The 20,656-nt window shown below is 37.2% G+C and overlaps 1 protein-coding gene across 1 annotated transcript in view; it reads right to left on the reverse strand.

The window, feature by feature from the left end:
• Positions 1–20,656, reverse strand: part of brinp3a.2 (bone morphogenetic protein/retinoic acid inducible neural-specific 3a, tandem duplicate 2) — a 76,103-nt gene that overhangs the window by 23,394 nt on the left and 32,053 nt on the right. Inside the window, exon 3 of the mRNA XM_046859503.1 lies at positions 5,151–5,341. Within this exon, the coding sequence (XP_046715459.1) occupies positions 5,151–5,341 (191 nt within the window). The remainder of the gene's footprint in view (positions 1–5,150; positions 5,342–20,656) is intronic.

The raw sequence follows: 20,656 nt of genomic DNA on the forward strand, positions 1-20,656 counted from the left end.
TAACTTTCCTCTTCAGTACAGAATTAAAAAAAAGGGGCTGATGAAAGAACAAACTTGTATTAGCATTGATGAAAATAAATGTCAGAACCAAAGAACTATGGCTGGTTTATAGGTTTATAGGCAGTGTGCAAAAAGGCAGCATGATTTGGTGCATATAGTGGTTTATTAAAAAAGTTTTAGCCAATGATAATAACATGCAAGAAGAGTTGGTGGTTTAGCTATCACCAAGCTCAGTGGCTAAATTGAAATCCCATCACCATCAAGCTACCTCTGCTGGGCCCTTGAGCAAGGCCCTTAATATTCAACTGCTTAGTTGTAAGTCGCTCTGGATAAGGGTGTCTGCCAAATGGCGTAAATGTGTATATTGTCCAAACATACCAAGCTGCCACACATTCCTAAGGCCCATAACCCTCAAGCTACATAATGTAATATCTGGAACAACTTACATTTAGCTCGTTTGTACAATTGATTAGTTAAGTTTGATGAGCCTTGCTCAAGTGTCAATAGTAGGATTTTAAATCAAAATTCTTTCTTTCTTTCTTTCTTTCTTTCTTTCTTTCTTTCTTTCTTTCTTTCTTTCTTTCGTTCTTTCTTTCTCAGAAGTATAATGGCTTACCCACTGAGCTACCACTTTTTAAGAGATTGTTAAGTAAGTTGGACTGGATAAGGGCATCTGTCAGACATTGTAAATGGTATATATAATGTGCAGAGACTATTTCCCTTATGGCCAGATCTTTCCTTTTATGAGACCATGTGACCCATTATTATACTTATAAAATAGTTGCAACCCATGCCATGGTTACTGAGCAATCCCAAAAGACCTCATCAAGTGCAGGTTTCCTGTATTACCTACAGATGTAGATTTTAATACACGGCAGAGTTTGCTTGGGGATAATCTACATTCTGGGAGAGTTAAATGTAAACAGAAAGCTGGTACACTACATCCAAACACTACATACAAATCACACACACCCACAGATAACCCACTCTATAACCAGTTATATTTAAATAACATTAAATAAATACTGGAATTTCATATGAGGTCTTTTCCCACACCACTAACAAAGCAAGACCAATTGTTTTGTTTTTGTTCTATACTGGAGGCATTTGGGCTATTTTGATTGCAAGAAAAATTTAAACATAATCAGAAAGATTGCAAACCATTGGGCAGAGGCAATGAAAGAAAACCAATTGGTGTACTAACAGTGAAGGAAAGCTGCAACAGCTGAAGGCAGAAACATTGCAAAAGCTGTGAAGAAAATAAGCAAATCAACAGTCTGATGCAAATCACTAATCAACAGTATGAATCAGAAGGTCAGACTGGATTTTACAATGGAAAATGCAGACGAGCTACAAAAGTTGCAAAACCATGTAACGAATGGATTATTAGTGAGCCAAGTGTATAGAACAAAATGATCTGCTCATGATCCAAACATACAAGCTTAAAGGTCAAGAACAGTGGGGTAGCATCATGGCCTTGGTTCGCATGGCTGCCTCTGAAATAGCCTGACTAATCTTTCTTGATGATGGAGCTTCTGATGGTTGCAGCATAAGTTCAGAAGTCTAGAGAATCACTTTTTTCTGCTAATTTACAGAGAAATGAGGTTCTATCTCATTGAGAGCAAATTCATCATGAGCAAGACAATTATCCAAAACACATTTCCTACTCAATGAAGGGGAGATAATTCATCAGGGCGATAAAGTGTGGAATATTTTGAGTGAATTACCAGTCATTAACCCTACAATAAAAAAATAAAAAGGAAGTTGGAAGCAAAGGATCTGCAATCTGTTCAAACACTGCCACAATCGGGGTGATGGTCAAAGTTTATTAACACATTTAGATCTTCTTTTTAAGATTTATCTTTTGATCTGAGACAAAAATGTTTTTAGTGTATAGCAAAATACAAAATGCTTGGCTTTCCGTTTTCAATACCCAAATTCGTTACATCTTTCATATACACAAATAAAACAAATATACACTTTAGGGATGTTAATTACTTGTCTATAATAACAAGATGACGAGCTTTTACTAGGCTTTGATTTGATTTCCATTCTTCAGATGTGATGCAGTTCTTTGCACCCATAAACAATAATGAACAGCCCATAACTCTCCCTCTTGCTCTTTCTCTCTCTCAGTCTCTCAATCCATTAGAAATTGTTAGAAGTGTCTTAGATAACATCTAATCACAAACCTACCATTTAGTAGTCATTTGTTAAAGGGCAACTAAATGGTGTTTTTCTTTGGATTAGAAAGCTTAAAGCGAGTTGAGATATTTGCATTAGGCTTGATGAAAATAAATGTCAAGAGCAAAGAACTACAGCCGGCAAGTTTATAGGCAGTGTGTAAAAAAGGTAACTTGATTTGCTGCACATAGTGGTTTATGTAAAAATGTCCAGCCAATAGTGAATTACTTATACCACCTCGATCAATCTGAATGTGAGTTCATGTTATTTCACGATAATGATAAGAAAGAAAGAAAGAAAGAAAGAAAGAAAGAAAGAAAGAAAGAAAGAAAGAAAGAAAGAAAGAAAGAAAGAAAGAAAGAAAGAGAAAAATTATGGTTTCCTATTTTTTCTGAGTTGGAAGTACTGAAAAATGTACTATACACACACAAAAAAAAAAAAATAATAATAATTATAAATAATATATAAAATTCTATTCTATTCTATGGAACCACAATATATCACATACTACACCAATCAGTCATAACATTATGATATTAATTAATTATAACATAATAATAAGAGCTGATTATCTCTTCATCATGGCACCTGTTAGTGGGTGGGAAATATTAGGCAGCAAGTAAACTTTTTATCCTCAAAGTTGAAGCAGGAAAAGTGGGTAAGTATTTGAGTGAGATCGAGAAGTGCCAAATTGTGATGTCTAGATGACTGGGTCAAAGCATCTCCAAAAACTGCAGCTTTTGTGGGCTGTTCCCAGTCTGCAGTGGTCAGTATCTATCAAAAGTGGTCCAAGGAAGTAAAAGTGGTGAACTGGCGACAGGGCCATGGTTGGTCGAGGCTCATTGATGCATGTGGCTAGCGAAGGCTGGTCCGTGTTGTCCGATCCAACAGACGAGCTCCTGTAACTCAAACTGCTAAATGCTGTTAATGCTCTAGGGGCCAGGACTGTTTTGGCAGTAAAAGGGGGACCAACACAATATTAGGCAATTGGTCATAATGTTATGCCTAATCAGTGTATACGTAAATTACAGTCAAAGCTACAACTGGGAAATATATTAATGTGACTGCAATACAGTGATAAATCGCTTATATTTTATTAAAACACCCAATGATGTTTCCTCTTCAAACCTACAACCATAAAGTTGAATATTTTTATATAACGGCAGTGTTCAATCTATAAAACAAGTTCAACAAATTCTTTAACCTGAAGACTTCTCTGTAGCAGACATTTTACTGACTGTAAAAACTGTCCTGGCTCCACCCGTTAATGTTACAACAACAGATTATAATCAAATTGTTTTTAACCTTACGTTATATGTACAGTAGATCATCTGCTTTATGTGTCCATGTAAGTGTTGTTACTATTGACAAAAAAAAGCTTTTTAGAATGAGTGATTTAATATAAACCTATGATTTATAGTTGTATTACTTCCAAAGCTATTGTTTAAGTTTTTTTATTCTTTTCTTTTACTATTTTTTTATTTACTTTTTATTTACATTTTTCCCTCCTATTTACTCTGTAATTTAGCCACAGTCAAATTTTCTTCCAATCGCTTCCCTTTTTATACAACAGCTACCCAAATGGAAGGGTGAAAACGTCGTATGTTTCCTCAGAGACACATGAAGCCAGCCAACCGCATCTTTCTGAATTGCTGTTCATGCTGTGTCACAGGGAGGAGTAACACAGTCAGAGAAAAGAACTATCCACCCCTTCTGCATGCATCAACTCACAGATGCCTATCATTGGCAAGAGATTTGTCACTAGGAGAGAGAATACTATCCCTCGCACCGCATTACTCGGACTCTGAATGATCGATGCCTGTGGTAATTTTGTTTTGTTTTGTTTTTTGTTAGCTACATAAAAATGATTAGGTAATGTTACTCAACTCTTTACTGAATATTTATAAAATTGAGTTACACTAAGCTACTAAATCTGTAATACTACTTTAACCGAAGTTATATTAAATAAAAATTGCTTTTGCATTGTGCATATCTTTTCCCATTTTTTGCTATATATTCTGATTTCTTCCGATGTGGTAATGGTTACGGTGCTCGGTTACTGCTTAAGGTGTCAGGAATTCAAGTCTTAGCACAGCCAAGCTGCAAATGTTGGCCCTTGACCAAGGCCCCTTAACCCTCTCTGCTCCAGAGGTGCTCTATCATGACTGGCCCTGTGACCTGACCCCAGCTTCCTAACAATCTGAAATATTTCCTGAAGAAAAACAATTACTGTCCTAGTTACTGTCTAGTGTATATGTGACAAATATGAGGGTCTTTCTTTTTTATTCAATTTAATAACAGTATATCATGCTAACGCCATTTCTCATATAAATCTCAATTTTTTTTTTTTTTACCTCACAAAAGCTATAAGCTCTTGTTGAGGTTTTAGCTTGAAGTTAAACATTTGTAGCATAAGTCACAGGCCTGGCATCCTATTTCCACTTTTACACAGTACACAATATTGCTTGTTTACCAGAGCAATTGAGGTCATATGCGTCCAAGAGTTTTGCATTACACAGTTCTACTTGTAAGCGCAACCTTTGGCAGTCGGAGTGCCAGGAGAGTAATCGACAAGTGCGGTTTTCAAAGGCGAATCCAATTTCAAACATGATCCCAGGCTTTGTTACCAAAATAATCATGTCACTGTTACATTGAAGCTATCTAGCTGCACCTGCTTCCCACATCCAACTCTATACCAGTGCAAATATAGGACACAAGGAATCGTTGCTTGTCAACAGTCACTTTTTCTCCTTCGAAATAGTACAAAGCCTTGCAACAATATGCTTGGGATGTCTGCTTGATCTAGCACTGTCTGTTACAAGCTAGCTTTTCTGGTCTTGTTACAGTAACTCTCAGATCGAGCAGGTTGTGCTCATGTCTTACTGCCTAACATATAATTTCTATTCCTGTAAATATGGGTTTGTGTCTTCTGACATGCATCAGGAGCGCAGGCAGTGTATCTCTACCTCCTAGCGTGGCCGACAGGAGGAAATGCGTCCCATATTTTTTAATAAGGTTGTCGGTAATTAGCTTGGCAGAGGGTCTGCGTCCGAGGAGTCGGATGTTGCGGATGAACTCGGGCGTGAGGGATAAAGGGGAGTCCAGGAAATCCCGCCGCTCCACAGCCAGGTTGTTCACTTTCCAGCGTCCGAACTCCCTGCAAGACAATCAATGGCACATTAAACAAGCTAATCCTGAATAATTGGCTTTAATTAACACACACGGACTCCTCCGAAGGAGAAGCAAAAGGACATGACCTTTGTTAGACCATTAGCTTCCAGTTCCTGGAAATGTTGACTTGGAGAGTAAAATCTAAAGGCTTTTTATTCAGAGATGGAATCAACTCAGAACCTGCAGCTGACAGGTGCTATTTGTAATAAACACACCAGAACAGAGATCAGCCCAGACAGGAAGGTTCACAGAAACTTAACCAGTTTTGACATCACCTGCACATATAAGCTTAAAAATAACAACACAAAGATCCCAGAAAGGGTTTGAGAAATAATAAATGACAATGAAATGATTTCGATGCTGCACTAGTATTTTATCTACAAAAAAAAAATAATAATAATAATGTGCAAACACTTCTCTGAAGGTCAAATTTAATGTGAATGCATTCATAATATTTACTTGGCAATACAGTAATCCCCCACGGTTTGAATCTCGTGCCCCCGGTTTATCGCAGAATTGCATTTGCCACATAACTAATTTGTTTAGCTGATTTTCCCGGTCTCTTTTGTTTCTATGGAGTTTTATGTTGAAATAATGAAATGTATTCATAAAAATATAATTACTGTATTCTTGCAAATGTTTTCTGTGTGTTTAAAGTGTGTGGGAGGATGATTTACGGGTTAATCGTTAAAAAAGGATTTGGTTTTTCAATAATCCACCGCGATAAACGGGGGATTACTGTATATACATATTATTATATCAAAAGTATAAAAAGCAGTCAGAAATTCATTGTTTGTAACACATTATATGACCAAAAGCCTGGCTCTATATATATATATATATATATATATATATATATATATATATATATATATATATATATATATATATATATATATATATATATATATATATATATATATATATATATATATATATATATATATATATATATATATAGTGGAACCCGTTATGTCGATGTCCTAGGGGGTCGTCAAAAAGCATCGAGATAACCGATGATCAAGATAAACGAAAATCAATATGGCGGCAGTATATTAACGTGCTTGAAATTTCTTTATGTACATGATGTGCGTTAATAAATGAGAATGTGCATACACGTGTTTTTGAAGGTTTTTTTTACACAACAGCGTTGCCACGATTTGTTTGATGAAGGCATGCTATAAAAATACATACAGTACATGTTTATCTGTCAGGAATCCACCTGTCACGCCCCCTTCGGCCCCCTTCAGCGTGTCAGGTGCCTTCTCGGCCGCTTTCTCTGAAGCTCCCGGCTTCAATTGCGCACATATGGTGCTCGTTTATCATCATCACCAGCTCCTATTTAAACTTCCACACTCTCACTGTCCGTTACTGTTGGTATATGTTGGTTCACGGCGGTCGTTGTTATCGCTCATGTGTATCCTGGTACGTATCTTCCCACCTGCACTCTCTCAACGGCTGCTCTTTTCTTCCCAAAGCGCATCGCGGATTCCCCCCCGATCCTGCCGGTGTTCATTCTATGCTTTTGCTGCTCATCCCACATTCTCCCGTGTGCTGTTCAGCGCCGCGCTTCTACTTTCGCCTCCCGTTCATCGCATAACATTTAACAACAAAAGGCATATGTGCACTAACTAACAGCAGAGATTCACCAGTATACAATACAACACCTGTAGCAGCTGTAAGCCTTGATTTTTCCGCCACTTTTGCGAGTTGTTCAGGGTTGTCAGGGTTCGGCGACATAAAAAAGTCGACATAACCGATAAAAAAATGCTTAGACAAAGCGAGAATTTGGCGGTTCCACTTCAAAAACGTCGACTTAATAGGGTTGTCGAGTTAACCGAGGTCGAGATAAGTGGGTTCCACTGTATATATATATATATATATATATATATATATATATATATATATATATATATACAGTGCACTCCACAATTATTGGCACCCCTGTTTAAGATGTGGTCGTGGACTTCAAAAATTCTCCTTTTTTAAAACAACATAGAACCCAAATGCAAAAAGAGAAAATCCAACCTTTTATTTAAGTACATTACTTTGGTGGTAAAAATCACACATTTAGAAAAAAAAAAAAAATGAAATCATGTGTGCCACAATTATTGGCACCCTGATGTTAATACTTTGTACAACCTCCTTTTGCCAACAAGACAGCACTTAATCTCCTCCTATAACATTTCACAAGATTGGAGAACACAGAGAGAGGATTTTGACCATTCTTCTTTGCACAATCTTTCTAGATCATCCAGTGTCCTGGGTCCTCTCTTATGCACTCTTCTCTTTAGCTCGCCCCACAGGTTTTCGATTGGGTTGAGGTCTGGGGACTGAGATGGCCATGGGAGGACCTTGAGTTTGTGACTGCTGAACCACTTTTGTGTAGATTTTGCCACATGTTTTGGATCATTATCCTGCTGAAAGACCCAATGACGACCCATCTTCAGCTTTCTGGCAGAGGCCATCAGGTTTTTATTTAAAATATCCTGGTACTTCAAAGCGTTCATAATGCCATGCACCCTAACAAGGTTCCCAGGGCCTTTGGAAGAGAAACAGGCCCACAGCATCACAGATCCTCCACCATACTTCACGGTGGGCATGAGGTGCTTTCGGCATACTCATCTTTTGTTTCGCCAGACCCACTTAGAGTGTTTGTTGCCAAAAGCTCAATCTTAGTCTCATCTGACCAAAGCACACGATCCCAGTTGAAGTCCCAGTACCGCTTAGCAAACTCCAGGCGTTTACGTTTGTGAGTGTTAGTGAGAAAAGGCTTTTTCCTTGCATGCCTCCCAAACAGCTTGTTGGCATGTAGAGGCGTCTGATGGTTGTTTTGGAGACTCTGTGACCCCAAGATGCCACTCTTTGATGCAATTCTGTGACGGTGAGCTTGGGAAATTTTTTTACTTCTCTTACCATCCTCCTCACTGTGCGTTGTGGCAAGATAAACTTGGGACCTCTTCCAGCCTTGTTTGTCACTGTTCCAGTTGTTTTAAACTTCTTAATGATTCCTCTGACTGTGGATACCGGCAAGTTGAGGCGAGTGGCTATTTTCTTGTAGCCATTGCCTGACTTATGAAGGTCGACACACATCTGCCTTACTTGAATGGTGTGTTCTCTTGTCTTTGCCATGTTGACAAATGGGTAAGAGAATTAGGCCTCTGTGTCACGTCATATTTATACCCCAGGCAAACAGGAAATCATGAATTACTAATTAAAAGTCCCTAGATACCCTGACCAACCTTAGCAACTACAGAAAAATATATTTAAAAAAAAAAAAAAAAAAAAATTTCTGAGGAATTGTTAGGGGTGCCAATAATTGTGGGACACATGATTTCAAGTTTTTTTTTTTTTTCTAAATGTATGATTTTTTTTTACCACCAAAGTAACTTAAATGAAAGGTTGGATTTTTCTCTTTTTTTGCATTTGGGTTCAAAAAGGGGAATTTTTAGAAGTCCACGAACACATTTTGAACAGGGGTGCCAATAATTGTGGAGGGCACTGTATATATATATATATATATATATATATATATATATATATATATATATATATATACACACATACATACACACAAACACACACACACACACACACACACACACACACACACACACACACACACATACTTTGGGACTACCTGCATATATAAATGCACACACACACGCTTCACTTCGTGTAGAGTTTTGACATTAGACCTCTTTGAATGTTTATACGCTCTGGTATGGAGGAGTTGATGTTTGATCTATGATGATCTCAAATGTTGAGCTAATTTATACGTTGCTCAGTAGCTCCTGTTTTCATAATCTTAACTGACTGTATAAGACGGTAGAAAGGACAATAATCATAATCTTATATTCCTGTGCTCATCCTAGTTTTCACTCTCTAGTGTTCTGTATTGTATTTTATAATCACACTCTTGATATCACCCAAATGAGGATGGGTTCCTTTCAAGGTTTCTTCCTCACACCAAACATAGGGAGTTTTCCTTTGCCACAGTCGGCATGGCTGCTCATCAGGGATAAATACACACTGCTCACCTTAACTCTTAAATTCTGTAAAGCTGCTTTAAGACAATGTCCATTTTGAAAAGCGCTATAGAAATAAACTTGACTTGACACACACACACACACACACACACACACACACACACTGCACATCCTTGGTAAATATCAGCAAAGAAGGCTCTAATAAATTGCCTTTATTGTTTAACCTTTATGTTATAACAAAAATTCACAAAACCACTCTGCTCTCATTGATTTTAAAAGAATGCAAAACGAGTTTTATCAAAAATATCTTTGTTGATTATATATTTTGCATATACATTATATGGACAAATGTTTTTGGACACCTGAACCTGATTCATATGTAATATTTGAGAATCCAATTCCACATTTGCTGTTATAATTACCTCCACTCTGCTGGAAAGATGCTCCACTAGATATTGGAGTACAACTTGTTTGCTCATTCAACCATAAGGGTGTTAGCAAAGTCAGGTACTGCTGTAGGTGGGGAGGCCTGGCATGCAGTCAGCTTTCTAATCAATCTCAGAACTGGTTGAGGTTGAAGTTCTATAGCAGGCCACTCAAAACATTACACATTCATACATCTGAGGAGGTATGGGGTTGAGGGCATTGCTCAGGGACCCAGGAGTGACAGTTTGGTGTGACTGGGATATAAACTCATGACCTTCAGATCCAACGTCTCATGTGTTAACCACCGCACTTGGAACAGGTTTGGGTTTCCATATAGTGTATATATGAGCCCTATAGCTTTCAAAGATCCAATTTGCAGGTAAAACAAACTGCAGATGCATATAATAAATTGGAATTAGGAACAATAAGACATTACAACAATATCACTGCTACACTTGTGCTTTGGAAACATTAATAAAATAAGGATGACTTGAACACAAACACACTCAAATCATGAGCGATTATCTGATAACCGAGATGGCTACTGGGAAACTAAAGGCTAGGAAGATTATACAGCATGGGTATGCTGGATGATTAATCACATTAGATTTTGTCAAGTTTCTCAGAATAATTTGTAATTGAAATTATGTATGCTTATGGTACTGTATTTCTGGAATTTTTTGGATTGTAAAACTGGTCAATGAATAGTGTATAGTTGATGGTTAAAAATAAATAAATCCTGCTTAAATCAGTAAAACAATAGTAAAAAGCTTTGTTCTGATTTTGGTGATATCTTGGAATTAATTGGGGCTGCATTTATTTGGTTGGTGTCAGCAATATATTAGTTGCAGAAATGAACATGAACATCAAAAAAGCAATCATCTACATTTATTATGAAATGTGTATGATTAATTTATTAAACTAACTACCCCTGAGGAAAAAAAAAGGCTTTGCTTGTCTTGTATCAGGGTCATAAATAACTCTGGGACGGCTTTGTCTTAATAACAGCTTCATCATATTGTTTGCATAAAGATGGAATTTGCATTCAGGCTAAGACAATTAAATAAGCGAGCCCTACTGTCATCCCCTTTGCTTACTTTTACTAATTATTTCTCTCTGTCATATCTCTTCATCTTGTTCCTTCCCGAAGCGGTCAGGCATCAACAAAAGAAAAAATGTGAAAGAGAAAGAAAACACAAGCATTCAACGAAGGCTTTGGTGATAATGTGATAATATTGTAAAGATCGCACTCGTTCACAGAACCGTGTAAATGACGACATGCGCTATATTGTCTCTGGTCATGTGAGAAACACTGGGCAACCTCGTCCTCGGGTGATGGATGGGGTTAGTAAGGCTCTTTGAAAGGAGATACATCACATTAAATCAGAAGTAATGACAGGGACCTCCTGACCAGATGCTTGATTGATTCTTTCCAGAAAATGAACTTAATTTCACCTGCCGTTTTTGCAATTCATAGGGCGGCAAAACAGGATTTCGGGTGAAAATCGCATTACGAATAAAGTGCACTCCAGTACAGTGCAAGCTGTTTATTTGGAAGCGAGTCAAACGTAATTTCCAGGTATATTATAAAATTTAATTTTAACTGCTATGGAAGAGTCAATATACCTGGCATAAGGTGTTACATCAGCCCCAATGGGGCCCGCTGGCTTTGTAGAATTTGATGATTTATCTCAATTTCGTGTGACACAGTAGTAAGCTGTAATATACGGCTTGTCTGGCAGATCTGGTATGGGAGCTGTTAGCGTGCTCGCCCTCAGCAGTTCAAAGGTTCCATGAAACAGAGGGAGAAAATCCGCTCTGTCATTTTATTCCTCGGTTAATACTGAGCGTGATAAGCCTGCCTTGTTTTATCTTAAGCCCTTATTAGGTCTTGTCATTCGAACCCCAGCATGGTATCAGCCACTCTCTGAAGCACTTCATGAAGCTTTGGATGAGCAATCTGATTTGCTCATTATCCTGAATTCTCATCTTCAAAATCTTCTGTCAAATCTAAGGAACAGCTAACTTATATATGGTTGGTTTTTGGGTGGGAACAGGTTCATCTAATTGGCTGCAAACTGTTGCAAAAACCTCCATATATATAAACCGTATTTTTCAGACTATAAGCCGCTACTTTTTTCCCACGTTTTGAACCCAGCGGCTTAAACAACGAAGCGGCTGATTTATGGATTTTTCCTGGGTTTTTCCAGGTTTCACAAACTTCAGGCCAAAAAAAACTGAGGTACATAACATTAGACCAATGAAATTTCCGAACGGAAACGAAAAAACGCACCTGTGTTCTGAGCTGCACAGCATCAAGAGAAAACGTTTTTTTTTTTTAAACGCACGACGATGCCAAAAGATAAACTCCCGAGAGAAATAGTTGTGAAAGGAAGGAGGAAGACAGTGAACAATGACTTTCTTGGTAGGCTACTGTTTAGATACAAGCCGTTGTAACGCGTGGATTCTGGGTCATGGGAGAGCTCGCTAACTCCAGTTGCAACAGAAATCATATAAGCACAGACAGGTTTCCAAAAATCATGCTTTTTTATTTTTCTTGGCAACAGAGTTATGGGTTAGTCAAAGAAACTTAGAAATGAGCATCAGAAAATAATAAGGACATATTCCTCAGTCTTGCACACATGCAGTAATAGCGGAAAAATGCGGCGGCAGGCTATACCCAAAATGCCGCTCTGCTCTTAAAGGAGCCACAACATATTTCACCCGTTACATCGTGTAACAGACACTGTCTTTCATTAAAGCCTGTGTAAAGTTCATTAGTTTCAGTGTAGACATTTATGCGGCTTATTTATGTTCAAAATAAAAATCTTTGTCAAATTCAGTGGGTGCAGTTTATATATGGGTGCACTTTATAGTCCGGAAATTACTGTATATATATATATATATATATATATATATATATATATATATATATATATATATATATATATATATATATATATATATACACAGTGAGAAAAATAAGTATTTGAACACCCTGCTACTTTGCAAGTTCTCCCACTTAGAAATCACGAAGGGGTCTGAAATTGTCATCGTAGGTGCATGTCCACTGTGAGAGACATAATCTAAAAAAAAAATCCAGAAATCACAATATATGATTTTTAAACTATTTATTTGTATGATACAGCTGCAAATAAGTATTTGAACACCTGTCTATCAGCTAGAATTCTGACCCTCAAAGACCTGTTAGTCTGCCTTTAAAATGTCCACCTCCACTACATTTATTATCCTAAATTAGATGCACCTGTTTGAGGTCGTTAGCTGCATAAAGACACCTGTCCACCCCATACAATCAGTAAGAATCCAACTACTAACATGGCCAAGACCAAAGAGCTGTCCAAAGACACTAGAGACAAAATTGTACACCTCCACAAGCCTGGAAAGGGCTACGGGGAAATTGCCAAGCAGCTTGGTGAAAAAAGGTCCACTGTTGGAGCAATCATTAGAAAATGGAAGAAGCTAAACATGACTGTCAATCTCCCTCGGACTGGGGCTCCATGCAAGATCTCACCTCATGGGGTCTCGATGATCCTAGGGAAGGTGAGAAATCAGCCCAGAACTACACGGGAGGAGCTGGTCAATGACCTGAAAAGAGCTGGGACCACCGTTTCCAAGGTTACTGTTGGTAATACACTAAGACGTCATGGTTTGAAATCATGCATGGCACGGAAGGTTCCCCTGCTTAAACCAGCACATGTCCAGGCATGTCTTAAGTTTGCCAATGACCATTTGGATGATCCAGAGGAGCCATGGGAGAAAGTCATGTGGTCAGATGAGACCAAAATAGAACTTTTGGGTCATAATTCCAATAAACGTGTTTGGAGGAAGAAGAATGATGAGTACTATCCCAAGAACACCATCCCTACTGTGAAGCATGGGGGTGGCAGCATCATGCTTTTCGGGTGTTTTTCTGCACAAGGGACAGGGCGACTGCACTGTATTAAGGAGAGGATGACCGGGGCCATGTATTGCGAGATTTTGGGGAACAACCTCCTTCCCTCAGTTAGAGCTTTGAAGATGGGTCGATGCTGGGTCTTCCAACATGACAATAACCTGAAGCACACAGCCAGGATAACCAAGGAGTGGCTCTGTAAGAAGCATATCAAGGTTCTGGCGTGGCCTAGCCAGTCTCCAGACCTAAACCCAATAGAGAATCTTTGGAGGGAGCTCAAACTCCGTGTTTCTCAGCGACAGGCCAGAAACCTGACTGATCTAGAGAAGATCTGTGTGGAGGAGTGGGCCAAATCCCTCCTGCAGTGTGTGCAAACCTGGTGAAAAACTACAGGAAACGTTTGACCTCTGTAATTGCAAACAAAGGCTACTGTACCAAATATTAACATTGACTTTCTCAGGTGTTCAAATACTTATTTGCAGCTGTATCATACAAATAAAGTTTCTTTCGGCTTCTCCCGTTAGGGGTCGCCACAGCGGATCCGCCGCACGTTTGATTTGGCACATGTTTTACGCTGGATGCCCTTCCTAACGCAACCCTCCCCAATTTATCCGGGCTTGGGACCGGCACTGAAAGTGGCTGGGGATGGTTCCTGACCGAATCGAACCCGGTCGCAGCGGTGAGAGCGCTGCATCTTAGACCACTAGACCACCAGGGGACTGCAGCTGTATCATACAAATAAATAGTTAAAAAGATTAGATTATGTCTCTCACAGTGGACATGCACCTACGATGACAATTTCAGACCCCTCAAAATAGCAGGGTGTTCAAATACTTATTTTCCGCTCTGTCTATATATATATATATATATATATATATATATATATATATATATATATATATATATACACACACACACACACATACATACACACCTCTGACTGCATATTATTTTAATTATAATTTATTCTATAAGCTGTTGTTCCAGAGACTATATCATTCTTCGTCCTTTACTTACTGCTCAAATGTGATTTTATTTTCGATTATATGAATAATATAATTAAACACTTTATTGAACACTAGATATCATAAAGATTTTGTTGCCATTTTATTGTCGCAATTGTAATAAGACAACTCGTCGCTGTGTGGTACATAATAAATAAGAAAGAAAGAAACTAATAAATAAACATGAGCCAGATATAAAACTACACTAGTTTTCCCTTGTTTCAGATGCAATTAGAATACCTTATGTCTGAAATAAAATTCGCTTTTTATGTACAAAACTGCCTTACAAGCCTTAACGCCTAATTTATGTACCGTGGATATGGGAACAGCCAACGTGTGCTATTCTTCCTCATACATATGCATTTAAGGAAAACATGCAAAAAAATTCAGTGCAATTAAAAGGTTCTGGTCAATTAGCGGTGCCTAATTTGGCAGATCATCTCCTTCCTTGCCCAAAATGAGGCATAAGTTAACATACTGCTTGGAGGAATACTGGCTTTGTTGCCAAGTACGTACATTTCCTGCAGTTTTTCTAATCTATTAATTATTTTTTTTCTATAGGAGGGGGGATTTTGGCAAACATTCACTGACAGTGTATAATGATCAGTGTAAAATAATTCAATATTTATAATAAAGTTTGTCATAATACTTTTAATGTATTACTTCAGATGTAACCATGGTTGTCTGGTATTCCCTTTTGGTACAGTACACATGTGTTTATGACACTATGCCTCAGACTGGCATCCATACTGGGTGAATTCCTTCCACATGTCCACTGTTGCTAAGAAAGGCTCCAGATACCCCAAAATCCTGATCTTAGTGAAGTGGTTTCTCAAGATAAATAACTGAACATTGCTGTGATCGCTACAGCCATTGTCATTACCAAGTATGCAATGCATTGGTATTTTAATCTTATTCTGTTGATTCAGTACCTTCTTTCAGTATCCTTTATATTTTCATGCTCAAACACAAACACTGCAACTAAGAAAAGGGATTTTTCGTGGCTAATAAATTGTGTGTAGGAAGTTGGGAAAACACAAAAATGTTGTGTTTGATCATTAGCATTAGTTTTTCGCATTACTGTATGAACGCATCTGTGTAAATGACGTAGTTTTCTCAATGTTCTCATAGATATTTATGACCTATCTGTAATAGTCTGAGTCAATTTAAAGACCTTGTACCTTGGCGACATTTCCAATTTTCCAAATGTTATAAAAGCCGCACATGATTTATTTGCAGACTTTCACAGGGAATATCTTGTTCAGTATGCAGCAGTCTTTTCTTTGGGGTAAAACCAATTACCTTGGGAATAAAATTCCTTATCAGCCATATCAATGCTCTGTGATGCCGCCTGCCTGTTCTGACACAAGTCTCATTCATGTGTAAAGAGCTCTATTTATTAACAAATGTATATGGCTGAACTTGCATTTTCTATTTCTTTTTCTGAACTTTTAAGCAACTCTGTACTTGACCATTTCCGTCATTTCACAACTGCTTCTAAAACCCTGCACCCCACATGCACACTCGGCACCATTTCAATGATGATCTACAAACTTAATACATTTAACATTGATTTCGGATGCACAATGAGTACGAGCTGCAGCCACGTCAAGCACTCCACCTCCTTATCTGTGTACATCTTGGACCTGGAGTTGTAATTGGACTTATACAAAAAAGAATGGAACAAACTTTAAAAGAAGAAAATGTGTCTTTTGTATGAATGTAACTGTCAATACACAACCCAGTCTTTGCTTTGAAAAGACTTTGACCTTTTAGAAGCAATCTGAAATTGAAAAGCGATTTCTCACTTAGGTTAAGACTCGCAGATTTTCTATATCCATTGGTACATCTGTGTCTATGGTAACATTTCTTTGGCAGAGTCGGCTGCTATAAATAGTTTAGCACAGTCCTTCCACTCTTTCAAGGAATATAAAATATATATATTAAAAAAAATATAAGAAATAAGGTCAATTTTTTTGGTCATGCAAATTTAGCCCTCTTCGCAAACAACAAACTATTGAAAGAGATTATATTTGTTAGTTTTGGACCCGGTACTGATGTTGTTTGAGACAGCCTGGCTCCGAACCCACATCCTCATTCACCCCAGAGGTGTTCAGGGGAATTGAGCTCAGAGCTTTACATAGTATACTTTTAGCCATGGTAGTACACAATGCTGGATCAACATCTGGAACACAGCAAGCTGAAAACTGCTGTTCTTTCCATATCTCAATAAACAATGTAATAAATAGTTCATCTATATACTGTAAGCAATATTTATCTATTTGTATTATAATATGTCTATAAAGTTTACAAATGTGCATGCCTTCGAAGTTTAAAACCCAATGCTATAGCAAATACACCAAATCACGGACTAATTCTCCCAAGCACTTGTCAACAGAGAAGTTAGAGTTGGACGACACGAAAAAACCTTTTAATGTGCTGTCTATGTCTTTTTACAGTCACTAGAGGGAAGCTGAACTCAAGCCAGGATTGAACCACTGAACTCTGCTGAACGCTTGGCTTCACAAACATGACTAGAAGCAAGCTAGTGATCTTCTCCACCCACCATTCCATCCATCCGTTCTCTCATACAATGCTCTAGAGAGTTTTTATTTATTTATATTTTTCAAGCCGAATTGTTGCTCCATTTTTACAGTCACTCACTTTCTATTTTCAAAAAAGCACACCATATAAGCGATACATAAAGCATTTAAGGCATTTGTCAATTTACAGTAATTGGTACTAATTTCCAGCCTGTAATGGCAGGTACACATCTAGATCATGTCTTTTTCTTTCGGCTGTACTTATTCCTCTATATCTGCCTCTTTCAAACCCACCACCTGCGTGTATGTCTTCACCACATCCATCACCCCTGGCCTTCCTTCTTTCCTCTTGCCTGGCGGCTCCATCCTCAGCGTTCTTCTACCGATATACCCCATGTCCCTCTGTACATGACCAAACTATCTCAATCACTCCTCTTTCATCTTGTGACTAAAATGTCCTCCCTGTGCAGTCCTTCTAATAACTTATTTTCCATTCAGCCCATCCACTTCACTCCAGATGAACATCTTCAACCAGCTCCAGCTCTGCCTCCTTTTTTTTTCAGTGCTGCACATCTAGATCATGTAAATTACAATTGCTAAACAATGGAAGCAAGGTAGAAATATGATTTTTATAATAATAAATAAAAGAACTAACAACAGTTTGGACTTGAATTTAGATCAACATTCTACTGCATTGGATCAGGACCACTGGTTGCATTTAATCGCCTATCACTACACAACTTAACCATGAGGAACTGTAATGAATGGACATTCAGTGCCACCCAGATGAGGATGGGTTCCTTTTTGAGTCCTTTTTCTTTTAAGGTTTTTTTGTTCATGCCATCGCATGGTTTTCCTTGCAATAGTTGTCACTGGCTCATTTATTAGAGACAAACTTACAATTATAAGAAACAAACGAATAAATTTTTTTAATTACCGCTTTACATGTATTCATGTAAAGCTGCTTTGAGGCAATGTCCAATGTCAAAAATGACTATACAAATAAAGAAATGTATTGAATGAATTGATTTCATTTGGGCCAAACCGAAATGATCAAGTAGCTGAAGCCATCATTCAAGTTGTAAAAACAACCCGACACCGTAAGCGATCTCCTATATCTTATTTCATATCATTGAAATGTGCCGGGGCAGCGGTGCTACGCAGTCACACTCAGAAAATAATATTGTCCATTGCAATCTTTACATCAAAATCCATTGTGCATCAAAATCAATTGTTTTTAGACAGACTGATATACCCTGTGTTAAAACCATCCGCCAAAAACAATGTAGAAACAAATCTACAGTGGCACTGAGGGATTTAGATGTCAGCACACAAGCCGTTTCGTACAGATATACTTAGATAATGCAATTTCCAAGTGCCAAAAGAATTCATAACACTGTTTGTTTGTATTCTGTGGATTATATTGTATATAGCTTCCTATTTCCTTTACAATTCAGTGGATACTACTTATTTTACTTATATTATTTATATATAATATTTATATATTACTTATATTACTTATTCTTGCATTCTGATATAGTACTGCTGTTCAATCAGGGTGCGATTGTAATCTCCCCCTCTCTCTAACGCAACCTTGCTACTAACAGTCCCCTCTCAGGAGAATCCCGATAATGCAGTGTAATAAGTATTAAGAACCCACTAATCACTTGGATGCATGATAAGACTATTAATCTCACAAAGTACGCAATGAAATACTGATGCCGAGCAGCTGCCAAAAGAAAAAAAAGATAAATACAAGGAATCTTTTAACGGTGAGCCAATCACAGGAGCTATAAAGCGCATGCCAGAAATCCATAGATGTCAAACCACAGTAGCTGCAACTAAAGGAGTGTTCAATATTCGTCCTCTGATAAGGGACAAGATTTATGGGCCATTGCTATAATTTTTAATAATTTAAGTGCCAAAGAATGTGCGCATGTCCTAACAAATCATCCATTTTCACCAAGCAGAAATCAACAAATCCATGTCCACTTATCAGAACAGGCATGTTACTGCAAAGTGCAGATATAAATGATGAATAAATGTAAAAAACATTATGGCAGTGGTAATTTATAAATAGCAAAAAAAAAGTTCAAATAGCTCGTGTTATTTGGGAGGATGAAATTAGCTCATAAATATAAATACGCTACCCCGTGACCGCTGATACATAGGTCATCCATTTTTCTCTTTTTTTTGGAATTTAAAAGGATATAAAGGTTATTATGAGTCATTTACATTGAAACATATTTGTGTGTGTTTGTGTAAAAGTGTCGGTGTGTTAATGGGCTAAACTTAAAATTAAAATAATTGAAAAAAAAATAATAATTTCCTCATCCTCTAATAAAAAGCATAATATGAATATAGGCTGCAATAATAACATAAGCCATTACACATGTATTCAGAGTTGAATTACTGAGAAGCAAAATTAGGAACAGCGAATAATAATTTGTTGTGCACACAAAATATTCAAAAATGTATGCTTTAGGCTGTAAAAAAAAAAAAAGAAAAGAAAAATAAAGCCATTTGTGGCCAGTAACAAAACCAAAATGCAGCACTACTGTTTTCAGACATTGTTTGCCTTGAGGATCAATTGTGTTTACTTTCAATGGAACAGGAGTTATAAGTAGATGAATGCTTAGTCAGCTAATTCTTTACACTATAGGCATGTTTCCTTTACAAGAGAGTTCATTGTATGAATAAAAAAATGTGACATTCTTTAATTTAATTGACTAGCTAATTTTATGCTTGTATGCTTGGCTAATATATATATATATATATATATATATATATATATATATATATATATATATATATATATATATATATATATATACACATATAAAATGACCTTTAGTAATCAATCAATGCAACTTTATTCTCAAACATTAACTTATAATTCATGTTTATGCTTTAAAAATTCCCATCTTGAATGGATCTTTTCAAGAAAATAAACCTATATGCCAGCAACACATCAACTTGCGCCACCTCAGACCATCGTCACCTCAGACCATCATATATGATGTATATATTGACATTTTTGTATTTTTATTTGCAATAATCATACAGCTTGTTTATTTGTTCATGTTCATATAGAGCCTATAGATAATCATCATAATCCCTTTGAAACTTTATTTGTCGTACAGAGTGAAATGAAAACATTCAAAAAAAAAAAAATACTAGAATAAAATAATTAAAAAAGAAATTCCAACTTTATTTATACATTTTTACTTGCAACATAAAATTGATCAAAGAAAAAGTCATCAGTCCCCTGATTTAATACTTCAATGAGCCACATTTTCCTTAATTACAGCCATTAATCTTTTTGGATATGTTTGTACTAGTTTTGCACACCGAGATTGGGGAATAATTGGCCATCCTTCCCTGCAGAATTGTTCAAGTTCTGTGGTTAGCGGCAATTGATTGCTC

Source organism: Silurus meridionalis, chromosome 1 (assembly GCF_014805685.1).
Source record: "Silurus meridionalis isolate SWU-2019-XX chromosome 1, ASM1480568v1, whole genome shotgun sequence".
NCBI lineage: Eukaryota > Metazoa > Chordata > Actinopteri > Siluriformes > Siluridae > Silurus > Silurus meridionalis.